A 23,500-nucleotide genomic window follows, 5' to 3' on the forward strand; every position below is an offset into this window, starting at 1 on the left:
ACACTTGGGAGGTAGAGGCAGGAGGATCTCTATGAGTTTGAACCCAGCTTGGTCTATTGATCAAGGTCCAGGACAGCTAAGGCTATACAAAGAAACCCTGTCTCTAAAAACAAAAAAAAAAACTAAAAAATGTAAGAATATTTAATCTTGTTTGTTTTGGACTCTGTTCTAGTGTTAAGTGGGTCCAAATGTCTATTGGTCCTCCTGTCTCTTTTCCACACTGGACTCATTGGATCTACAGTCTTCTAGAACCTTAGGACTAAGGCTGATTGTGTTCTCTGGATTGTCAGGACAAAGGATCATAAATCTAATGCCTTCAAACAACAGTTTTATTCCTTTATTTTGTCTTAAGATTCTGGAAGTCAGTATGTCAGCAGGCTTGGTTCTGTCTTGCGCTTCTGCTTCTTGCTTTGTCTGATGCTAGAAGATGCCCTCTCTATGCATTCCTTGGCTCTGGATGTATGACCTGTGTCCTCGTGTGGGTTCTCTCCTTAAGTGCACTTACAGGGCCCTCAAATCCAGATTTATCTTTCTCTGGTTCATTTTGTTTTGTTTTGTTTTGTTTTTTGAGACAGGGTTTCTCTGTGTAGCCCTGGCTGTCCTGCCTCTCACTCTGTAGCTCACTCTGTAGACCAGGCTGGCCTTGAATTCAAAAATCCACCTGCCTCTGCCTCCCAAGTGCTGGGATTAAAGGCGTGCACCACCACTGCCCGGCTCTTTCTCTGGTTTTTATGAAATCCTGAGACTAGACACAGGGATTCCCCACTTCTGAAATGTCTTTTTCATGTTTGGGAGTGGAAATGAATCACTGGAAGATGAATTTTGTTTAAGGCAGGAAATTAATTAAAAACGAAGTAGGATGGGCTTTCCTCCAATCCTGTTTTCAGGAACTGCTGTTGGCGTGCGTGGTTCAATAATTCCTGTGACCTCCAGCCGTTCTCTTAACCTTCCCAGGCCTGTTTCCGTATCTACAGAGCAGAGATTGGATGAGGTCAGTCTGAGTAGATTTCAGCTCTAAAATCTTTTGTCTTTTGAAAAATTATAGTTTTAAAGTTTATTTTGTGTAGGTGCAGGCTTGTCATGCCAGGCCTGTATGGATGCCAGAGGACTTCCTCTCCCATGTGGATTCCAGGCGTGTGTAAACCCACTAAGCCATCTCTCTGACCGTCTAAACTTTGAATACTATGATTTCTGGAAAACAGGGACTACCCTACTAAGAGAACAAGTCACCCCAGTTTGACTTAATAAATGGAGAATTTGCTGCTCTTGACTAAGTCAGTTCTCATTTGTGGAAATCTAAACAGCTTTCCTGTTGTTCCCCTTGGTAAGGTATGAGGTTTGAGCTTATACTCCTGACTCCATTATTCACTGTTCAGATGAGGAGCAACCCAGGATTGGAAACTAGGTGGCTCTCAGATATTTATGTATTGAGTGAATGGATGAAGTGTATATGCTGGTTCCACAGTCATTGTGAACAGCATCTTCCAGGTCTTGTCACCTAGTAAGAGCCTTTTAAGATTCTTCCCGAGTGCACATTAGCTGTGCCAACTTTTTCTATGGCTTTCTGGACCTGGAACTAAGCTGTCAAGGGCTCCATTCTAGCCAGGGGTCTAAATGCCATATTCAGAGTTAGGGTAAGTGAGTGGTTTTACCCAGGGAGCATCTGGTGTCAGAGATGCTTTTCTCTTCCCAGAGCCCATGTCTGCTGTCTGTGGGAACTTTTGGTGTCTGTCATCAGAGTGGCATCCACTACAACCTCTAGTGGTGATGTTGGTGGCAATTTGCTGGGTGCTTTTTGGTGGGGAAGAGCGTGGTGGTTTGGATTTAGCTGTGCTGTAGCCCAGGCAGGGAAGAGTAAGGGCAAGTTCCCAATAGCCACTACTTCCACAAGATGACAGATGTGTTTAAGTTATTTATTTGTTGGCTTGATAAGAAAGAAAATTTCTAGCCAGTTTTTGCCATCTTCCTTTGGTTTTTACTCTCACGCAAGATTCTTCTAAATGTGTTTGCTAAAGAAAAGCCTCTGATTGTCAGTACTGGTACTGTGTGCCCCAGCAGGTGCGTCCAGCCCGAGAGTCAAGGCTTATAGCTATGAAGTTGGCCTAGCACAGGATTGTAAACTTAAGTAAAACTCAATTAGATTAGTTTTCAAAGACTCCATTGTGAGCTTTGTAGGTGACAGCCTTGTGTCACAAGTTCAGAGGGTAGGGCTCGAGGGCAGCTCTAGCTCGGGTGTGTGTGCACTCGTTTGTTTCTTAAGTACTCACACCAAGGCTTTGTCTTTTGTTTTCCACATTCTGGCTCAGCCATGGATATAAAGAGGTTAGTGTCAGAAAACTGGGAGTGTGCAAGTGATGACAGATGGGCTCCCAGGTCAACCCTGGGAGCAGAGGGTGTGGCGACAACCACAGCAACCACAGTGAGCTAAGGTGGGTCTGCTTGGCAGCCTTGCAACAGTGCTTGCTTTTCCAAGGTGACCTGGATTTCATATATATATGTATATATGAATGAGAATGATATTTTTGGCTTTTAAAATTCCACTAGATTTTTTCTTCCTTGAAACTCAAATAAAACTTGTCCTGGGGACATAGTAGTTCACAATCATCAGCTTGTAATGCCTGCTATGTGTCTGGGTAGGTTGGCATTTGGGATGGGTTCCAGGGTCTTCTCTATATAAAGGGTGCCGAGGGCCTTGGGAAGTATATATGGAGGTGGGTACTACGTTTATTTTTGCTGTGGACATGGAGGAGTCCATGTTATATAAAGTATAAAAACCAACTTGGAGAACATACATAGTATTTGTGTGTGTGTGTGTGTGTGTGTGTGTGTGTATACTTATGTATATATAATCTGTGTGTATATACATATACATCTGTGTTTGTGTGTGTGGTGTGTGTGTAGAGAAGTCCATGTACTTAGTACAGCACACAGGTGGAAGTCAGAGGAAGAAACAAGGGAGTTGGTTCTCTTCTTCTACCATGTGGGTTCTAGGGAATTAAACTCAGGTTATCTGGCTTGGCAGCAAGTGCCTTTACCCAGTGAGCCATCTTGTTGACCTTTGACATTTTTTAGAAATTGTGTGTGTGTGTGTGTGTGTGTGTGTGTGTGTAGGTCTGGGGACAACTTATGTGAGTCAGTTCTCTTCTTCTATGGGGTCCTAGGGATTGGACTCAGGTAGTCTGGCTCAGAGGTAAGCTATTTCACTGACCAGCTAAATTTTAAGTGTCTAAGAATTCCATAAGTGCAAATAGCAATAATGACATAAAGATTTATCTGGCACAAGTATTTGCCAGATTGGACAGTGGGTTAGAGGCAGGAAAAGAGTTTTGGTTCATACCCTTCTGGAATATGCAGTTCTTGAGTATGTTTTGAAAAGCATATAAGAATTGGGACCTATGTCATTCTAGTCTAAGCCTTCAGGTGTCACTTAGGCCTGAGGTGACCAGGAAGGGCCATTCAGAAGAGAACAGACCTTGAAGGCTTCCCAGAATTCAGCAGGGAAGATGACAGCCACAGTCATGCTTAGGGTCGGGAAAGACTATGTGACTGGATCTGGTGGACAGTTAATCTGACAGGAGTTGGGGCCTATTGAGTGGTGAGATATCTCCATATGGAGGCAAGGTGGGGGAGGGGAGGCAATGCAAGAAATCTGGTTTTCAGCACAGCTGCTCTGGCAGCAAGGGCAGCCGGGCCAGGGCCGTGGAGGCAGGGCCACTGGGCAGAGCGGAGACTGGCTCTGCGTGTCCCTCTAGCTCTCTCATACCTGTTGCTGATCTCTGTTAGGGTGTTGCTGGTGATGAAGGGATAAGCCCAGGTACCTGATGACTAAGCTCAGGCCACTTCCTGTTCCTTCCCTGGCTCCTTGGCATCTGACCCACTGGAGCCAGAGGTGGCCTTTTCCTGAAGTGTAAGACTAAGCAGGAAGACTAAGCCCCCACTTGTACTAACTTGAATTTTGTTCGTCTGGTTGTAGAAGGGCTCTGGGCTGCTTTCAGCTCTGATTTTCTTATTTGTTAAATGGAAATAGTGCAATCTGCCTTCAAAGGTTGTTGCCTTTATAATGTGATTTCTAGATTCAGTTATGTTTCGAGCTTGCATTGGGCACTTGCTCCAACCTGGGTGTGTGGCACAGATGACCACATCTGCCTGTGCTGTTGGATGTGAGTGCCTGTATCATGGGCAGATTATGCAGTAATCATTGTTTATCCCCAAAGTACACATAGTGCTAAACACACAGTAGGACCAAATAAGTATTAACCATATTGGGTTTGTGCTTGTAAGCCTAATTTAGCCTTCATAGCAATTGATTTGTGATTGATTATGATCTTTTGTAGTTAAAACATTCTGTCAAGGAAGACAATTGTGAGACTAGCTCCTGGTCACTCATGATTTTTTAAAAATATTTTTCTTTATTTTGTTGTTGTTGTCTTGTTTTGTGTTTTTATTTTCATTTTTTGAGACAGGGTTTCTATGTATAGCCCTAGCTATCCTGGAACTCACTCTGTAGACCAGGCTGGCCTCGAACTCAGAAATCCACCTGCCTCTGCCTCCCAAGTGCTGGGATTAAAGGCGTGTGCCATCACTGCCCAGCTCTCATTTTTCTTTATTTTTGGGAATTTCATCCATGTATACAATACAATATGATCATGTCTACTTCCTGTTTCTGCCCCCTCCCAGCTTAATGTCTTTTTGTTGTTGTTTAGATAGCCCACATAGTCCAGTTAGTGATGCCTATATGGGGATGGGTCTGTGCCCACGCACTGGAGCACCCTCAAAAAAGAACGTTCTTCCTCCACCAGTAGCTCCATGTGTAAACTGACTACATGACTACTCTGTGGTGTGGTTATGGGGCTGGTTTATATTGTAGACATGAAAGACAGAGAACAGCCAGAGGCATCTGGAAGAGTCCAGAGCAGAGTGAGAAAGAAGTAGACAAAACATGACTAGCAGACTGGACATGGCCAGGGCTATCTGTGAGAGAGGAGGTAACAGCAAGGGAAAGAGTATAGAGAAAACATAGTGAGAGAAGGAGGGGGAGGGAGGGAGGGAGAGAGAGCACACGCGCAGACACACACACACACACACACACACACACACACATACACACACACACGAAAATAGCAGGGCTATAAGAAGAATAAGTAGCTGGTGGAAGCCAATCCCATGAGGTGGAGGGAGTTTAGGGTAGGGGAGGAGAGAAGGTCTAGCTGTGGAACTGAGGGAGCCCTAAGACCAGCATGCTTTGGTGTGCCAATGGGTGCCACGGATAGCCATTTGTCCCTTCTGTAGTATGAAAGGATCTGACTTCATTTTGGTAGAGGGGAACTGACTTCCAGAGTTCCTGAGGAATGCTGGCTCTTATCTAACCTCCAGAAATCCTCCTGTAGTTGGCTGAGCCTGTTTCTGGATATCTGGACTGCCTTTTAGAGTTAGGGGGATCAAAGTTTCCTTTGGACCTGACCTGCCTTAGTAAGGACTGATTGCTTACTCTTTTCATTTTGCAGTGCCAGATTCCCATTCTGTTTTATAACTTGGAAGGCCTTTAAAACTTTAAAACTATTAAAAAAAAAAAAAAGAAAAACGGTCAACAACCCAGGTTTCACAACCAAAGCTTTTAAAATGGTAACAGACACAAATTTTAGAAAAACTGCCATTCTAAACAGACTGAGAACAAAATCCCCTTTATTTTTTTTCTCAGTAATTATTTCTTGAGTTCCTACTATGTGCTAGCACCTTGGCAAACTCTAGAGCACAGCCTTGTAACCGTCCACAACTCCCTTGCCCCTTCAACCTCGAAGAGCTGTTTCACCTTCCCTGTGATCAGTAGATCTATGTAGGTTACTACGAAAAAGCTGCTGTTGGTCTGTGACCTCAGTATCATTTTCCCTTTCTGTTTCCTCCTACGTCTTTGGGGAGCGAAAGCTTCCTGGTTAAGATTTGTCCTGAAGGAGCCATAGCCATTCCCAGGAAGTTCTGAAAGAACCTTGGAGCTTTTCCAGGCAGGTAGGTGGGCATGGTAGCAGTGTTTCTCCACCGAAGAGGCTTGGTTTAGGGCTGATTTTAGCCCCATGCAGAATGGAAGAAACTAACTGGATGATTCTTTCTGACATTAGGGATAGATGTTAGTCTATGTCCAGATGCTAGAGGGAGCCAGCCTCACAGGCTCTAAGAACAACACAATGGGTCCCATAGCCTATACTGCTTGCTTGGTTGTGCGCAGTCAGGCATCCTCGTTCCCTTTGGCCACGGGGGTGGAGTCTCAGAGCTGAGGTTGTATTCCTGCCTGGTATCTGGTTTTGTTTGGGGCGTGGAGAGGAAGGAGAATGAATGAGCAGGACCAGCATGACTGCTGGATTGTAACACCTGGGAACAGCCGCGGAAAGCTGAAATTGAGAAAGAGAGAGAGAGAGAGAGAGTAGGCAGCGGGGAGCTTTCCTCTAGGTCGGCCCTGAGATGAGGGCAGTTTCATCAGACTACTACCAGGAAAGACAGTTCTGAATATGGAGCTCAAAGCGAGTTTCGGGCCTGTCTCCAAGAGAACAGGTGAGTCCCGTACGGGTCTGTAAGGATTCAGTGTGTGATATATTTTGGTTCCTGAAGTTTCAAATGACCAGGAGTGCCATTGCTCAGCAGGAATGCCATTTAATTAGGAAAAAGTAGGACAGAGGTGTCCTGAACTCTTATCTCCCTCATGTTCTTCCGAACAGTATCCTGTTGGCAGGAGGGGAAGGTCCTTTGAGTTTTAAGTTACCGGTACTGTTGTTGAACTTCAGTCTGGGTTTGGTTGGATAGCAGGAGTTTGCGAAGAACCTTGATCACCTAAAATGTCCTCATTGCCTGAGAGATTCCTATAATACCTGGCCCTCTTTTCTCAAGTGGCTGCCAAGTTACCAGCCTAGGGAAGCATTGAATGGAATTACAAATGGGTGTCCTGAGGTTGAAAATGTCTCCCTTGTAATTTCAGCACTCCCGTAGGCTCTGTGCCCCTGGCTATCTGGGAGGTGGATTTTCTCTGTAGTTTCTGCACCATGGAGGCAGACTCTCTGAGGGACAAGGGTGTGGTTGAGGGATGGTGCCCACTGATCTGAAACCACTTTGTCTGGTAGACGAGTTCTTTAACTAGATGTTAACAGTGACCTGGGGTTTGTGTGTGCCTTAACTCCAAGAAAGGAATGTGTGTGCTTGGACCTGTGTCTTTGCAGGCTTCTGCTGGAGTTGCCACACAGAGCAAGGCAGGGTGACACCTCAAGAACAGTTCTAGAGATAGCAAAGAAAAAACTCAACAGGCCCCAAATGCGGAATTGTTTCCTGAGTCCCAGCAGGACGGCCTCCTCATAACCTTGCCCAGTTGGTTTATTTCCTCCGTCTGCAGATAAGCCCAGCATTCACCCACTCATTCCAGGTTTGAACTATGGGCTGTGTCCAATCTGATCTGCCTGGGTGGCCTCTGCTGATGGGGAGCCCAGGATGAGGAAACCAGAGCCCTGAGAGGTTTTGAAGACTTACTGCTAACAAGGCTGATAGCAGCTTCTATTACCTTGTTTCTCTGAAAACTTCCTTCCAAAGGGGACAGACTGTCTGCATTGATTTCCTCATTCTAGTAGGAGTTGGCCTTTAAACTTTTCATTCATGGTTACAGGAAGCCAAAATGAACACTCCCTAGTCAGCAGGTGGAATTCTAGGTATGCAGCCCTTTGTGGGATCTGGGATGCAGTCAGGCTTCAGCCAGCCAGGTGGCTTATGTGGCTTGGGAGATTTGGGAGAGGTATTTTACAAATGGAGTGGCCACTGAATGGATCTGAGAACCTATAACGAGAGAGAGAGAGACAGAGAGAGCGACAGAGAGAGAGAGAGAGAGAGAGAGAGAGAGAGAGAGGGAGGGAGGGAGGGAGGGAGGGAGGGAGAGAGGGAGGGAGAGAGAGATTGGGAGAGATCATACTAGAAGCCATCACTCTGATCTAAGCAGGAGATGAGAAGAACAGAAATACCTCTTTCCAAGGTTGGCAGTCACAATGTGACTCTCTCAGACTCTTACAGAGAAGACAGTTCAGGATCACCCCTGGGGGGGGGGGTAGCCCAGGGTTTGGCTGGACTCAAGTTGTGCCTAGTTTGTGGTGGTGTGAACCAGATGGGGACAGTGTGGGTGCTGGTAGCCTAGCACTGCTGTATTTCTGGCTCCCCAGGACTGGTGGGGAGCATTGGCGTTGGCAGAAGATCCTTTTGCCTGGGAGCCCTGGCCCACTCACCCGTCCCTGGGACTTTTGAGGTGTTGATAGGCTCTGCACGGCCTCTTGCCAAAGGTGGCTGGTGCTCATTCCCAGGCTGTTAAGGTAGCAGTTCGGGTGCCTTCCCCATAAGCATCCCTCCTTCCATGTACTAGGACTGGCAGGTAGTGAAGAGCAGAAGAGAAATACCAGTGGGAGGGAGCAGAGAACAAAGTGAGAGTCTTCATAGCTATCCCTGAGCTGAGCTTAGCCCCACATCCTGTCTCATTCATGAAAGGGAGACAGAGGCCATGTGCCCCCACCCTGCGTGTCCTCAGTCACTCAGCAGTCTCCTCTCAGGCCTTGGATTCATGCCTTTCTGCACTGAGGGCATTAACCTTCACCGTGAGCATGAAGAGGCTTATGGTGTGTAAGTGTCTCTTGTTCTGCCAGTGGAAGGCAGCTACATCCTGATGGCCAATGTCTGTTAGATTCTTGTCTCTTACCTGAGTCCGGGTTTCTGCAGGCTCAGGCACCTCATTTGAAGGCTCACTTGAAGATCAGAAACACACACACACACCCTTTTTTTTCCTCATCCATTGAGTCAAGGAATACTTCTGAGTACCTCCTGGGTGCCAGACACCTCTACTGACTGATACAGGACTAAAGTAACAGGCCAAACCTGTGTGCTAGTCAAAGAAATTCACAGTAATCACACGTGCGCATAAGTGAGAAATATTACAGCTGTTAATAACTGAAATTGGCTGGCGCCTGTGAAGTGACAGTGGGAAGGGCCAAGGTGGTGATAGCCCTGCCCAGGTCTAAAGGACAAGATGCATACAGACTGCAAGGACAGAGGGTGCCAGGTAAGAAAGGCCTGAGTGTTCAGGAAATGAGGTGGGCCGGAACAGAGTAGTATTGAAGCGGCTGCCACTGGGCAGGGGTCATATCCTCTAAGGTTTGGTTTGGTTTGGTTTGAGACAGACTCTCACAATTGAAGATGGTCTTGAACTTCTGATCATCTGTTCTGCCTACTGTGTGCTATAGTGCCAGTTTATGTGGTACTAGAGATGATGCCCAGGGCTTTGTATGTGTTGGGCAAGCACTGTGCCAATTGAGCTATAGCCCTAGCCTGTCTTCTAGGGTCTTATAAGCCAAGGCAAGGAGTGTGTTTTCACTGTGCATGTGTAGTGAGGCTGTCATGATCTCTCTTACCTTAAAAGACCGGAGAGCTTCCGGTGAAGTCACAGAAGCTGAGATAGAAGAAGCAAAGGATGTGCTTAGAAGCTGTTACCAAGGCTAACCAGGAGACAAAAGATGAGCCTAATTGTTACAAGGCTGTAATCACAGCTACCTGAGAAGCTGAGGCAGGAGGATCTCAAGTGCAAGGTCTGCCTGGACCACAGAGTGAGTTCAAGGCCAACTGTGGCAACTTAGTGAGACCCTGTCTCAAAGTAAAAAGTAAAAAAGCAGGCTGGAGACACCGTTTTATGACAGAGCACTTGCTTCGGGTTCCCAAGGCCCTAGGTTCAATCCCTTGTACGGGGATGGGGTGGGGCTGCATGTATGTGGGCCAGAGGCAAGCAGATGGAGGTGGCAGAAAACTGAGGGTGAATGCCGAGCATCTTTGAGAAGCCAGTAGTGCTTGCATGCGTATCACAAGTGGAAGCTAAGGTATAGAAAGGAACAGAGAATGACTCTGGTGTTTGAGGACATTGTTCCTGGAAAAGTACTTACTTTGGGGCAAAGAGGGCTTTATTCTCCTTTTGTTAAAACTTAGATGTCTGTTTATTGTTACCATAGTCAAGCCTCAGTTAGGTTAAACATTGAGCACCTTCTGTATGTTAAGTGTGTATACCCCTTTATTTTAACCCCTCTTTAAATTTCATAGGAACATTTTAGAATCCCACTTGTAATGCCAGAACCAAGGCTTGGAAGAGCTGAGGAAGCTTGCTTTAACCCAGCTCCAGCTCCAAATGTCTGGACTGAGTGGTTCCCAGGGCATGTGTTAAAAGAGGTAGGTTAGTTCTGAGTGGATAGTTTCCCCTTGGGGTCAGGATGGGAACATATACTGGCTCATTCAGGCCAGGATTTCCTGGCTATAGGAAGAAGGGCTGTCAGAGGCGTGACGGTATGCAGAGAGCTGTTGTCAACTGTGGCTTATTTAAAACTCTGCAAACTTGAAAGACCATTCCGCCACATTATGGTGACACTTTCTGTTAAGTGAATAAATTAGTAAAAGTGTTAAGTAAAATAAACCAAAGGAGCTTAGGAAATGCCGAGGCAGTGCAAAGGAGACAGTCCCATCTAGCCCAGGCTGGCCTAGAACTCACTATGACACATGGCTGAGGATCACTTTGAACTGCTCTACTTCCTGGGTGCTGGGATGATGGTGCGGGCCACCATAGCTTGTTTATGGGGCTGGGGATTGAACTCACAGCCTTGTGCTTGCCTAGCTCCCAACCGAGCTGCATCCTCAGCCCTTGAAGATAGTCTCCCCCGTTGATTACCACCTCTTCATTGAGTAGCCAGATGAGAACCGATGTAGTGAAGGCAATTTCTTCTCATTCTTGGAGTTTCAGTTTTCAGTTCTGAGCATTTACTGGAGCACTATTAGGTGACCCACAATCTTTAGTTCTGTTGAGACACTGAGGACAAAGATAAAATGTGCCTTAAGAAGCCTGGAGGCAATGCTGAAGTCAGCCTTAGCCTGGGGGTGACTGTTCTACAGTGTCCTGGGAGGCACAGGGAAGGGTTAGAAGGCTGGGGACAGGGGACTGACAGGCTCTGCTCCATGCTTGATGAGGGCCTCTTCAGACTTGGGCCAGATACTTTCCTTACATTTTAATCGGTTTCTTCTTTTTATAGCTGAGAACAGAACTGGTGCTGACAGCACATCTGTCACACTCCGCATACCAATGCCACGACCATCAGAAAGCCACACTTACCGTGTTCTTACTTCTTCCAAAGCATCTTTCACAGCTTTCCAGAGCATTAAAAAAAAAGAACAATAAAAAATAAATGTGTTAGATAAATAATTGGAACTTTTAACTAATTGGAATATTTAACTAATAAAAGTCACTGCTCATTCTTTTTGGGGTAGGGTTGTTGAGACAGGGTTTCTCTGTGTTGTCCTGACTACCTCAGAACTTTCTCTGCAGACCAGGCTGGCCTTGAACTCAGGGTTCTCCTGTCTCAGCCTCCTGAGTTCTGAGATTAGAGGTATACCATAACCATACCTGGCTGTGCTTATTCTATATGAATGAAAAATTCACCTTCCCCAAACTGTGCAAGAAACTCTCATGCCCGCCATTGTCCTGTTTGTTGTGGTGCATGTGAGTGCTTGTAAACTGTTAATTCTCTGGTTCTCCATGGTCCTCTGGATTCTGTTATCAAGGTTCTTGTGTTTGCTGCCCCTCTCTGTGGAGCCAGCCACCACTCTGGCTTTTGTGATGCCTGCTTATTTACCTGGGTACTCACTCTCCCCTCCCTGCTCCCTCGTACTCTCCAGATCACACTGCCAGGCCTTTCTGAAAGGTGCTTCCAGGAGAAAGAGAGGGATTTTAAGAAAGAGGACTTGATTATGTTTTAAATCACTTGGCAGATTGCTTTCTTGGTAGCCTAAAGCAAAGCAGAAACTCCTGCATAAAGAGAGTTTCTATTCCCTTGAAACCAGCTGCCTGGCTCCAGGCTGGGCCTTGCCTGCAAGGTGAGAAGGTGGGAAGTCGGGTTTCGGAACAGGTATTTCAGGGATGTGTCAGGACAGGCCTGCAAACTGTTTCTTGAGTCAGGGTGATGGGACATGTGTCTTTGTGGGTTTTAGAATCAGGAAACAGACTGGAGTTTTAGGTCCAAAGAGGGACAACAAGTGCAGCCTGAGAGAACTTGGAGTCTCCAGGCTGATTTAACAGACAGCCTTCTTTGGACAGTAGTGATCCTGGAGCTGTGTAGGGAGCACAGTAGTTGGCTGTGTCTGTAGAAAAGTTGTGTACCTCTTGTGGGGTTTGCTTGTCTCCCTAAAGGCCAGGTGATAGCACATAACCTGCACTACCGGTATCAGGTTGAATGGCATAGTCTAGGGACCTTACTCATGTCCGTTTGTCCAGAGTGCTGAGCCAGAAGCTCTGCCAGGAGCAGGCAGTGTACATTCAGGCAAAACTCATGACCCCAGTATTCAGGACCCATTATACCTCCCTGCAGGTCTGTCTTCTTTCTCAATGGATATGTCCTCTTTTTTATTTTTTTAAATTCTGACACTATCTCATAATCTGAAGCCTCATGTTCTCTCTCTCTCCCTCTCTTCCTCTCCCTCTCTTCTTCTTCCTCTCCCTCTCCCCTCCCCCTCCCCCTCCCCCTCCCTTCCCCCCTCTCTCTCTTGATTTATTTATTTTATGTACACTGTTGCTGTCTTCAGACACACCAGAAGAGGACATTGAATCCCATTACAGGGGAATTGAACTCAGGACCTCTGGAAGAACAGTTAGTGTTCTTAACCGCTGAGCCATCTCTCGAGCCCCAGCCTCATTTCTCTTATCTGTATCATGGAAATAACATGCCTGTGCCTCTTGCTTACCTCCTTGGTTATCTAAGAGTGTTGGACAGGATTGATGGCTGTGCGCAGTTGGAAGCTGGAAGGGCTGATGCTGAGGCCATTGAGAACAGCGTAAATATTACAGAAGGGAGTGTGGGGAGCTTCTCTATGTGTGATCAGGCAACAGTTGTGGTTTTGTTGTTGTTTGGTTGGTTGGTTGGCTTGGTTAGGTTTTGGTGTTTTGTTTTTTAACTTATCTTCCTTCTAATGTTAGGGTGCTTGCACTTTTGAATCAGCACCAGCACTTTGTAGCTCAGGATTCGTGAACCTGGGGCTCTGAATTATGATTGATGACATGAGTTGGAGTATGGGGAGTAGAATGGTTGATGTGTTTTAAAAGGAGGCCACTGGCTGCTGGATCTGTTCCAGGCACATAAGAAGATTTGCCTTGTGCTCTTGTCTACCAGAGGGTCCATTGGCTGAACTTACGATAGGACCAGAGGCTGCTTGGGATAAACTGATTGCCATACAAGTATCATTCAGAACTTTGGGCCTGGGCGCAAGGAAGATGGGGGTGGTAAAGGTAAGCAGTGTTCTGATGCCCTGCCTGCAGAGCTTCTAACCAGAGTCAGGAAGGAAGCTGCCAGTCTCTGATTCCTAAGGGAAGGGGGCAACAGGTGATTGTGTAGAAGGCATGGGATTCACAATCAGAACCTAGATCCATGCCCTGTCTTAACACTCTTCCCTGAAGTTGTCTTGTACACAGCTCTCACCTTCTCCACCCAGCCGTCTCACTTAGAAAATGAGGAACTGATGTGTAGACAGCTGAGATGTGTGAGCAAATGTTTTGTCGACTCTAAAGTGCTTCTGAGCGTCAGATGTGAGGGGTGTTACTATTTACTTGTTTTCCCATAAGCAAGACATTTTCCCCCTCTAGGTTGGAAATGGGACTGACCTAGAGTTTGTGTTCTCCAGGCTCTTGGTTTTTTAAAAAAACAAAAAAACAAACTATGTGCACATAAGGCCCAACCCTTGAATGTGATGCAAAGCTGACTGAAGCAGGTGCTGCAGGGGGCTATTCTCCTCCTAAACTAGAAAGCTGTTTTTTTGGGAAGCTCAAGCTGCTGCCTGCCTGATGAGGTCATAGGATTCTGTGGGTTGGGTAGGAACAGGAATTGAGAGGCCAGCTGTGCCTGGATGAGTGGAGGCTTGGTAGGGTGGGTCTCTGGGGCTAGGTCAAGGAGCAAGCAGGCTAGAGTAATGGCTTGATAGCACCAGGGCTGCTCTAGCGACCAGTGCTAATGTTACTTCAGGCACCAGGACAGAGTAAGGAAAATCTCAGGCTTTTAGAGATTGTCTTCCTAACCTTTGCACTGTACTGATTTAGATACACTAATCTCCAGAGAGGCCCAGTGCTCAATTAGGGGGTAAAGCTAATGTCTTAACGTCACTAAACTGAGATGATCTATTGGCTGTGACAGCCAAAAAGGGCTTTTCATTGCCTGTGTTAAGAGTTTTTTTAAAAAGATTTTTTAAAAGATGCCCTTTGATTTACTAATTTTTTCTTTCTTTCCTTCTTTTTTTTTTTTTTTTTGGTTTTTCGAGACAGGGTTTCTCTGTGTAGCCCTGGCTGTCCTGGAACTCACTCTGTAGACCAGGCTGGCCTCGAACTCAGAAATCCGCCTGCCTCTGCCTCCCAAGTGCTGGGATTAGAGGTGTGCGCCACCACTGCCCAGCTGGAAACTTTTACTTTGTATGTTGACTGGAAGATTTAAAAAAAAAAAAGAAAGTTAACATCAAGTATAAAAACTGAAAATGCAGCATATTTTTATATGTAGAAAAATCACTGCCAACTTGGGCTCAGTGAGTAGGGACGCTTGCTACTAATCCTGATGACCTTAGTTCAGTCTCTAGGACCCATTCACATGATAGGAGAGAAGTGACACCTGAAAGTTGCCCTTTGACCTCCACATGTGTGCCCTGGTACATGTGCAAAAAACAAACAAACAAACAAACAAACAAATAAAATAAAATCCCAGACTACCTTGGAAGATTTCCAGATATATAATGATATTACTGGTGATTTTTGTTGTTTTTATAAAAACTTAAAAGCAATTCTGATTTAGTTCTTGGGAAATCCTTTTTCAATTCATCACATTCTCCTTTGAGAAAGGGGATTCAATTATTAGTAAAACAAGCCAGCAGCCTCCAGAGCCAGCTCCGCATCTTCTGAAGTGCCAGGCAGTCTTTGTCAGCACACAAAACACCTACATACTGGCCGAGTCTGTCAGCCTGGCATGGAAGCAGCCCCTCCTGACTTCAAAAGAGTGATAGAAGTGTCTTGTGTTGGAACCGTGCGGGTCGTGCTGCAGAGACATGCCCATACGTTTATTATCCCTTCAGTGAACTGAAGACATTCAATAGCAGTGAGAGGAATTTTAAGAAGATAGGACTTGCAGGGTGGGTGGTTAATTCTTAGCATTCTCTCCCTGGTGTACAGTTCGGGGAAGCTGTTGAGAGCGTTGCCTGTTTTCCTTCATTCGTGTATCAGCTTGTACTATCTTAAAGGCTTTCCCCCGTCCCCTTAATGTTTCAGTATATTGGAACTTAGTGAAATATGTCTTTAAAATATTGTATTTTCCTAAGATATGGTATTTTCCTGGATGTGGTAAGACAACTATAATCCCACTATATACAAGGCAGAAAGAGGAGGTCAGTCTAAAGTTTGAGGCCAGCCTAGCCTACACGGAAGTTCCAGGGCAGCAAAGAAATGTAGCTAGACCCTGTTTCAGAAAATAAAATCAGTTGGACACTTAGGAGTTAGAGACAGGGGGATCAGTATGAGTTTGAGGTCAACCTGGGCTACGTGTGTAATGAGTTCCAGCCAGCCATGTTCCTCCTTTTCTGGGGAATATTTGATGGTCAGGGCCCCTGGGCATTCTGACCTTGGTGTCCTTGTTGTTCCCTCATTGACTTGACTTCTCATCTCTCCTCTCTCTAGCCACAACCAGCAGTCTACAACATTCAGGCATCCTGTGACTGGACAGTTTTCTTCAGAGAACAGTGAATACGTTCTGCGGGAGGAGTAAGTATTTTTTCTCTTTTAATGTTCTCCTTACTCAGGCAGAGTTTGGAAGCTTGAAGATATGAGCTCAACACCTAACTTGCTAGGCTGCTTCTGCTGTTTTGGTTTGTTTGTTTTGTGTCAGGTAGAGGGGACTTGGAATGGCTGGCTTGGTTCCAAGTGAGAAGAGTTTTATTTCTCAGTCTTCACAAGTCTGGGGAGAGGATGGGAGCAGGGTGAGATGCTGCAGGACGCGCTGTGGTGGTATGATCAGAGCCTCCTAAAACTCCCTTTCTCCTGAAACATCACCTTGTATACTAGTATGTATGCTCTGACTACACTCCTCACCTGGTGGGAAGGTTGTAGCGCTGAGATTGGATGCAGAGTGTCCCTGCAGGAATTCCCAGGTTCTTGCCCTGAACCAGAATTTGGACAGAGATAGTGGACAGTAACAGAAGAGTTTACTAAGGGAGAAAAGCTTTTCCACAGGTGGAAACAGCCCAGAGCTGGAAAAAGACCCAAGGTTCAGTGGCAGATTCTATACAGAGAATTGGGACTGTATAGTCCAGTATGGTGGGCTTTGGGTCTTTGTATAGCCCACCTTTTTCTTTGTTCTTTTACAAGCCAACCTTGTTGGAGAGGGCTTCTGTTCTTTCTTTCTTTCATATGCTAATTTTGACTTAATTTCCATCCTACTCTTTTGCTGCAGTTGAAAATACACATAACCTCTAGGACATCAAGTAGGAACCCAAAGCTGGTGTCTCAAGGAGAGGAAGCAGATCCTTGCTTATCTCAGTGCTCTTCAGAGAGAAAACCGTTCACAGACTGTACTCAGTGTGCTGAGTGGGCCATGTTGCTGTTGCATAGAGGTTCTAGCTGTAATTGATCTGTAGTAACTTTAGGCTTGCTTCAAAGACACCACGCCTCCTTTATTGTCTCTTCTTTAGGAACCCTTCTCCAGCACTGTTATAGGGTCTCCTGGCTCATGATCAAATCATCTGTACTGTTCTTCTGAAGCCTCTTCCTGATGCCTTCTGGTTTTCTTCAATTATCAGCATGTGTCTGGCCTTTTGTGGTTGTCCTAGTTTTATTTCTGTAGTTGTGGTAAAACATTGTGACAAAAAAGCAACTAGTGAGGGAAGGGGTTTGTTTCAGCTTACACTTCTAGGTTATAGTCTGTTATCACAGGGGAGTCAAATCAAACAGCTAGTCACAGCACATGCAGCCAAGAGCACATCATTAATGTAAGATGATTGTTTCCTTGGTTGCACTCAGCTTGCTTTCTCTAACTCTTTAACATAGTTCAGGACCTTCTGCCTAGAGGATGGTGCTGCCCACAGTGGGCTGGATCTTCCTAAATCAGTTGACTTAATTAAGATAGTCACCAGTAGACATGCCCACAGGCTAACCCAATGTAAACAACTCACTCATCTAGACTCTCCTTGTGATTCTAGGTTGTATCAAGTTGACAAAACTAATTATCACAGTAGCTAACAGGTCTACCTGCATACAAGGACCTTGGAAGGTCCAGGAATGTGATTTCCATATCTGATCCTCAAGCACAGGCACATGCTTTCTTCTCCTCAGTGCTAGGGTGTCTCTACAGCTCTGGGGAAGAGGACAGAAACATTCCTGAGCAATGACGGCAGCTGGCTGGCAGCAGGCTGTGTACACTAATCCCCAGATTCTGCAAAGCATTTCATGTGGAGGTTGAGCCTGGCTTGAGTGAGAGTGCACTTGGTTTGGAAGTCCAGAAGCCCACTGTTGTGCTGAGCAGCCAACTGCAAGGCACATGGGCTCCCTTGGAGGCTCCTCACCAAGGGCACCCTCACTTAGCCTTCCCTTTCCTGCGCCCAGTGAGTTTCATCTACTCTCTCATTTTGTCATTTGTGTATTTGGATAAAGAAAACACTTGTTCAAATTGCTGGTAATGTGAGTGGTGCTTGAAGACAGCTCTAAAAGAGATCTGAGCTTGCTGAAGGTAGGCAGTCTCTTACTGAACTTTGGCCCCTTTGCAGAAGAGGCTTTATTTTACAGGTTTCAGGGCTAACTCTTCTGAGACTGGTGCAGCTTGTTGGCTTAGGTGGGAATCTCCTGCTGCTAGTGATGCTGTCTCCTACTCCTCCTGTAGCTACATGTTGGTAAAAGCTGGCAGCCAGAGATAAGAGTGAGGAGAGGGCACTCCGGCTCCAGAAGGAAGCTGCCCCGTGCTTGTCCTTAGGGTTCTGGGCTGTGAGAGTCTTGTATGTTGCCATCAGTGACTGGGAGAACCAACACCTTCTCTCTAGACACTGATAGTCTTGGGCTAGCTTTGCCTGTTGCGTTTGGTTGCCATGGCAGCAGAAAAGATGAGGAGAAATGCAAACACCTGGCAAGCAGATGCAGAAACTTGACTGGCTTTCCTCTCTGGATTTTCAGACAGCGTTTGTGATAGTCACAGGTAAGGGGATACACGGGGATGGGGGCCCTTAGTTCACTCAGGGCCTGGTGACAGTTTTTGATGTGGATGTTTTGAAGGGCCTTGACACTGGGAATGCAGTCATTGCCACGTGATACCCACATCTTTGGCTCTTTTCTGCTGGCCAAATATGTAGTCGTGGTGGCTTTGCTATGTGGAAGGGAAGCTATTGGTCAAAAACAGAAGTGTGATTTCTCCTGTGACTTCTTGTCTGTTTCTTTTGCTTCCCCCCAGTCTGGGAATTGATCTGATTGCTATTTAACAACTAGTTTGCTGAGACAGGTGGCTGCTCGGTAGATCAGGCCTGAGGAACGGACAGGCTGGGGGAGGCAGAATTGAATGGGAGCATCTCACAGTCTATGTACTGCTCTCATCCTGCACAGATAGATAGTCATGGAGTCTGGAGAGGCTAAGAGACTGCCCAAGGCAGTCCAGCCTGAGGACTCTGAGGGAAGTTCAGGACAATGCTGTGACAAAGGTTAGGGGCACAACTGCCTGAGCTGTTTTCATGCCAGGTGAGGGGGTGCTGTTTGGGCTCTTTTCCAGCCTGTTTTTTAAGGAATTAAGGGGGACGGGGAAAGCACATAGTGAGTTGTGATGGAATGAGGCTGTCTTTGCTGCATTGAAATCCCATGTCAGACAGCCTCCCCCGGGGTGTTGGGAGTTGATGGTAAGCGTTGGCAGCCTGTCTGTGTCTCTTGTTCTGGGAAGAGGGTTATGTAGGTGTCCCTGCTTCTTTGGGACAAGAACTAATTCATATTTTCTCTCTCTCTCTCTCTCTCTCTCTCTCTCTCTCTCTCTCTCTCCCCCCTTCTCATCTTCAATTGTAGATTGTGCTCCTTAAATGTGTGCTTGTGTCTCAGCCTTCCATTCACAGCCACTACTCAGCTTAATTCTTTTGTCTTTGCAATCTTTGAGGACAGAGCCTGAAGTTAGTTGGGGTCCATTTATCTAGAAATTCGTGGGAAAACATTAAATGAGGCTTTTTTATTTTTCAATGCTGGAATTTAAATTGAGGGTCTTAACCACACTAGGCAAGAACACTGTGACCCACCCAGCTGTATCCCCACCCCAATAAGGTTTTTTTTTTTAATTTAGTAATAGAGTTCTGTTTCCCTATAACCTTCTGACTTCCTGCCGTTGCCTTGACCACTTAAGAGAAAAGCCTGCCATAGTTTTTGTACTTTGACTAAAATTGTCACAGGTAAAGCGTTGCTAAGAAACCATTGTGGTCTGAGCTTTCTGGTAATAAAAATAAACTGTGAATGGGATTTAGGTTCTGGGGTCTCCAGTGGAGACATAGGAATGGTGTTGGTCTCACAGTTCTTCCTGGTTCTCAGAAAGTTGTTTTCATGTATAAGCTGCCTTGCGGAGAGAGTGATGGTTTGCAGCCCATTTTACAAAATAGAAACTGAGGCACAGAGAGCTGATTTGTGGAAAAGTCATAACGTCAGAGCTCTCCTGAAATCCGGTTATCTCCGCTCTCGCTCTTTCTGCCACGTCGGGCCCCCTTGGTTTAGAGTTGGCCTTGTGGCTGATCTAGCCAAGGTCTACCTTGGGACTTGGCACTGGGAACTTGTGATCTCTTCATGGCAGACCCACCAAGTTCATTGTTTTAAGCTGTTTTTAGTCTTTGCAGCACTAGGAACTTCCCCAGGTCTTCCCAGGCAAGCACTCTATTACTGAGCCATAGCCAAGGTCACCTTTACACTGTAAAATGGAATCTCACTAAGTTGCCCAGGCTTGCTATGAGTTCACCCTATAGTTTTGAACTTTCAGTTCCCCTGCCTCAGACCCCTGAGTAAGCCCAGGGTTTAGAGCATGATAGCTATCTTAGGCAAGTCATTAATCTGTCTGGGACTCATCTACAAAGCAAGGGTGATAAACCAGACAAGCTGTATAGCTGAGAGGATACAGAGAAAGCACCCGGCACTTAGCTGTTCAGGTGGCACTGCAGCATTGTCCCACCGATTGCTGTACTATATGCACCTGTCCCTCTCAGTTTGATTATCTCTTTTGACTCGCATAAGAGAGAGGGGGAGAGGTCCTGCTGTGATGGCATGCCAGTGCTCAGAGCAAATGGCTTCTGGAACCTGTAGTTTTTTGCTTTGCCTGTGGGATCATGCACACTGTCTTGAGGCGCAGAGAAAGCCACTTTATGGCTAAGGCCAGGGTAGAATCCAGCCATTTTCCAGTGGGCTTCCTCCCGGCTGATTTTGTCTAGTCTTCACTTCTTTTGTTTGGTACTAACAGAAGGCAGCTGAGCTCAAAGTCTTGCTCACTGATTTGAACTTCAGCCCACACCCCTGCAGCAAAAGAATCTGCATTCATGTAGCTTAAGTGAAGGAAAGGGAGGTCTTTGTTTCAGCCATCCCACTGTACTGGGAATTCAGACAGTACAGAAACCCGGCAAGCAGGCTTATAGTGAATGGATTTTATGTAAGGACGCTAATAGTCTGAGCATGCAGGTTCTGTGGTCTCCTCTGTGGGATGCAGTATGCCTGAGGGCAGGCTGATGGGAGAACTATATGTCTTCTGGGATCATTTCTTGGGTGAAACTTATTATTGGAGTACATTCAGGCTAAGGACTTGAGGAAAGATCAGCAAGTCTGCCCCACCAGCCCCTTTAGTGAGGAAGATGTCTGTCTGGTGAGCTGAGCTGAAACAAATGGACCTGAATTCCCTTTGTTGAGTGATGCCCCGCTCACTCATTCTGGGTTTCCTGGCTTATCTATTCAGGAGGGTTCATGGATGCTCCTGTTGCTCAAATCCATGGGGTTAAACCGCTCCGGAAGCTTTTCTGAGTGCCAGTGTTTCATCCAACTGAGAAAATTGTCTTGCTCCTTTCTCCTATCTATTTTTGATGTGAAGTGGGTTAGTAGTTGTAACTCTAGTAAATAGCTTGCGGCCATTTCCAAAGTCATCACTCAGGGTCGCCCGTGGAGAGAATCTAGCCCGCATCCCCGATGACTGGCCCTGATTCTTGGATGGGGGGCTGTGTGTGTGTCTTGTTCTTTCAGAGCTGGGTTGGGGGCTGTTTGAATGGGGATCTGTTTCTGCAATGTTAGTAGAGACAACACAGTCACCTCCTAGGACAGATTTGGGTTTTCCTTTCTTTTTCTTTTTCTTATTCTTTTTTTTTCTTTTTCTTTTTTTTTTTTTTGGTTTTTTGAGACAGGGTTTCTCTGTGTAGCCCTGGCACTCACTCTGTAGACCAGGCTGGCCTCAAACTCAGAAATCCACCTGCCTCTGCCTCCCAAGTGCTGGGATTAAAGGCGTGCGCCACCACTGCCCGGCTTGGGTTTTCTTTCTTGACCTGCCTCCCGCTGCCTCCCTTTGATGTCAGTGCTGTGACTATAGCCAGTCTTTCTCCAGACAAAATCTCTCTACAGCTGGCTCCTTCAGCAGGAACTCTGTCCTCTTTTCTCATCCAAACCTGTGGCCAAGTTGTCTTTCTTCTCATGCTATTGGCTGAGAGAACTCCCAGCCAGCGCCTAGGGCACTGTTTAAAGTTCAGATGGAAAAAAAGGGGGGGGAGGGGGGCAATGTGCTCACTCCTGGGTTTCCTGGGCTAGCCAGAAATCCAGAATCTTTTTCATTGTCCTGTAGAGAAGGCATGGGGGAGCTCTTGATAAAAAAGGGTTGTGTTTATTTATGGTGATTTAGATAATTTTAAAGTGATGAGGAAATGTTTATGTTAAAATGTGCCCCCAAATCAAAGCAGGCATATCAAAAAGGACAGGCATAAATCAATGCTAAAACGTTTTTGCGTTCAGCAGCAGGACTATGTGACATCCCCCTTCATTCACCTTTTTCATGTATCTTGTTAAATAACCTATAATATACATCTCACAGGAAAGCCGATTGAACTTGTTAAAATCACAGATAACCTCTGTGAGATTGGCTCTTAAGTCTTGAATTTATTTATATGTGTATGCATGAGTTTGTAGGCAGATATGTGTGTTTGTGTGTGAATATATATCTGTGTGTGTCAGTGTGTGTGCACACGAGAGTGTATATGTGTGTGTCTGTCTGTCTGTCTGTCTGTTTGTCTGTATAGGACAGCTAGTGGGAATTGGTTCTTGCTTTTACCATGTAGATCCCAGGGATTGACCTCAGGTCCTCAGACTTGGAGGAAAGCACCTTTATTTTGTCTCACTTACTGGTTGTGTCTTAGGTTTTAGTGGAGAGATACAGCCATCCTAACAGGCAACCCAAGAGTTCTTCTCCCTTGTCCCTCCTTCTGGAAAGCTGGGCAGGACAGGGTCCTGGGAGGATGATGATTGGTTGTACTGCTTAGAGGCAGAGGGAGGGCAAGGCAGCTTCACAGAGCTTCTTCCCACCCCCACGCCATGATCTTGCTGCCACAGCCTCTGCCAAGGGAGAGGCTGAGCCTGGTGACATTCCCCATCCAAGCAGGGAATAGTAACAATATTTTGGCTGGGATGGAAGCCAGGGGCAGGGATTCAGGATGAGCCTGGCTGATAAGGAGTCAACCAGCTTTCTGCCTTGTGTGAAGCACATCTGCGGCAGCTGAGCATCTCATAGAGCTGGCCCATTGGGAAACAGATGCCTGCTGTAGCGGGAAGTATAGTGGCCACACAACTTCTGCAGAGAAGTCCCTGCCTAGGGCAGTGTTGGTGCTGTGACTCAGAGCACTGCGAACGAAGTTCCCTGTCCTTTGAGCAATGGTGGTACCTGAAGGGAGCATGGAATCTCTAGGTGAAGACTAGAATTTTTCTGTCACACCACATTCAAGTAAGTGATTCGGACCACTTTTCGTTCAATTTCGTCTGACCTGGATCTTCCAGCTCTGTCTTTTCAGAGTCCCGGCTAAGTCTTCTGAAGTGATTTTTCTCCACTCTTGAAGCAGGAATCCTCAATGTAGTGTAGTCTGCCTGCTAATCACCTGCCTGGATCCTGCTGCTCATTGGAGCAGCAGACAAAATGCAACCAAGGACCGCTGTGGTTTCTGCTCTCTGCTCAGGGACAGCCTACAGATTGTGGCACTAGCAGGGTCTTGCTATCATGAATCATACTGTTCAAGGATAGGTACTGAGCTTGGGTGAAGGCATTGGCACGCCTGTGTGGGAAGGACTGGTACAGACATGGGCTCCGTGGAAGGCAGGTAAGAAGCTGCTCTTCCACATCTCTTTAGATCAGTGCTCCAAGCTCTGGCTCTCCCCGTGGCTGGGATGCTGGTTGGGGAAGCTTACTGTGGCTTGACATACACTTCATGGCTT

The 23,500-nt window shown here is 46.3% G+C and overlaps 1 protein-coding gene across 2 annotated transcripts in view; it reads left to right on the forward strand.

Annotated features, from left to right (window-relative positions):
• Plekha7 (pleckstrin homology domain containing A7) overlaps nucleotides 1-23,500 on the forward strand; it is a 187,660-nt gene that overhangs the window by 104,832 nt on the left and 59,328 nt on the right. The window contains exons 1-2 of one of the 2 annotated variants that reach the window (XM_028778232.1): nucleotides 6,289-6,543; nucleotides 15,737-15,820. Coding sequence is in view for 1 of the 2 variants with exons in the window: in XM_028778231.1 (XP_028634064.1) it covers nucleotides 15,737-15,820 (84 nt within the window). In the remaining variant the exon portion in view is untranslated. Of the gene's footprint in view, nucleotides 1-6,288; nucleotides 6,544-15,736; nucleotides 15,821-23,500 lie in introns of those variants that run through there. The other variant, XM_028778231.1, reaches the window with a different exon arrangement.

The sequence above is a fragment of the Grammomys surdaster genome, unplaced genomic scaffold, assembly GCF_004785775.1.
Source record: "Grammomys surdaster isolate TR1022 unplaced genomic scaffold, NIH_TR_1.0 330, whole genome shotgun sequence".
Taxonomy (NCBI): Eukaryota; Metazoa; Chordata; class Mammalia; order Rodentia; family Muridae; genus Grammomys; species Grammomys surdaster.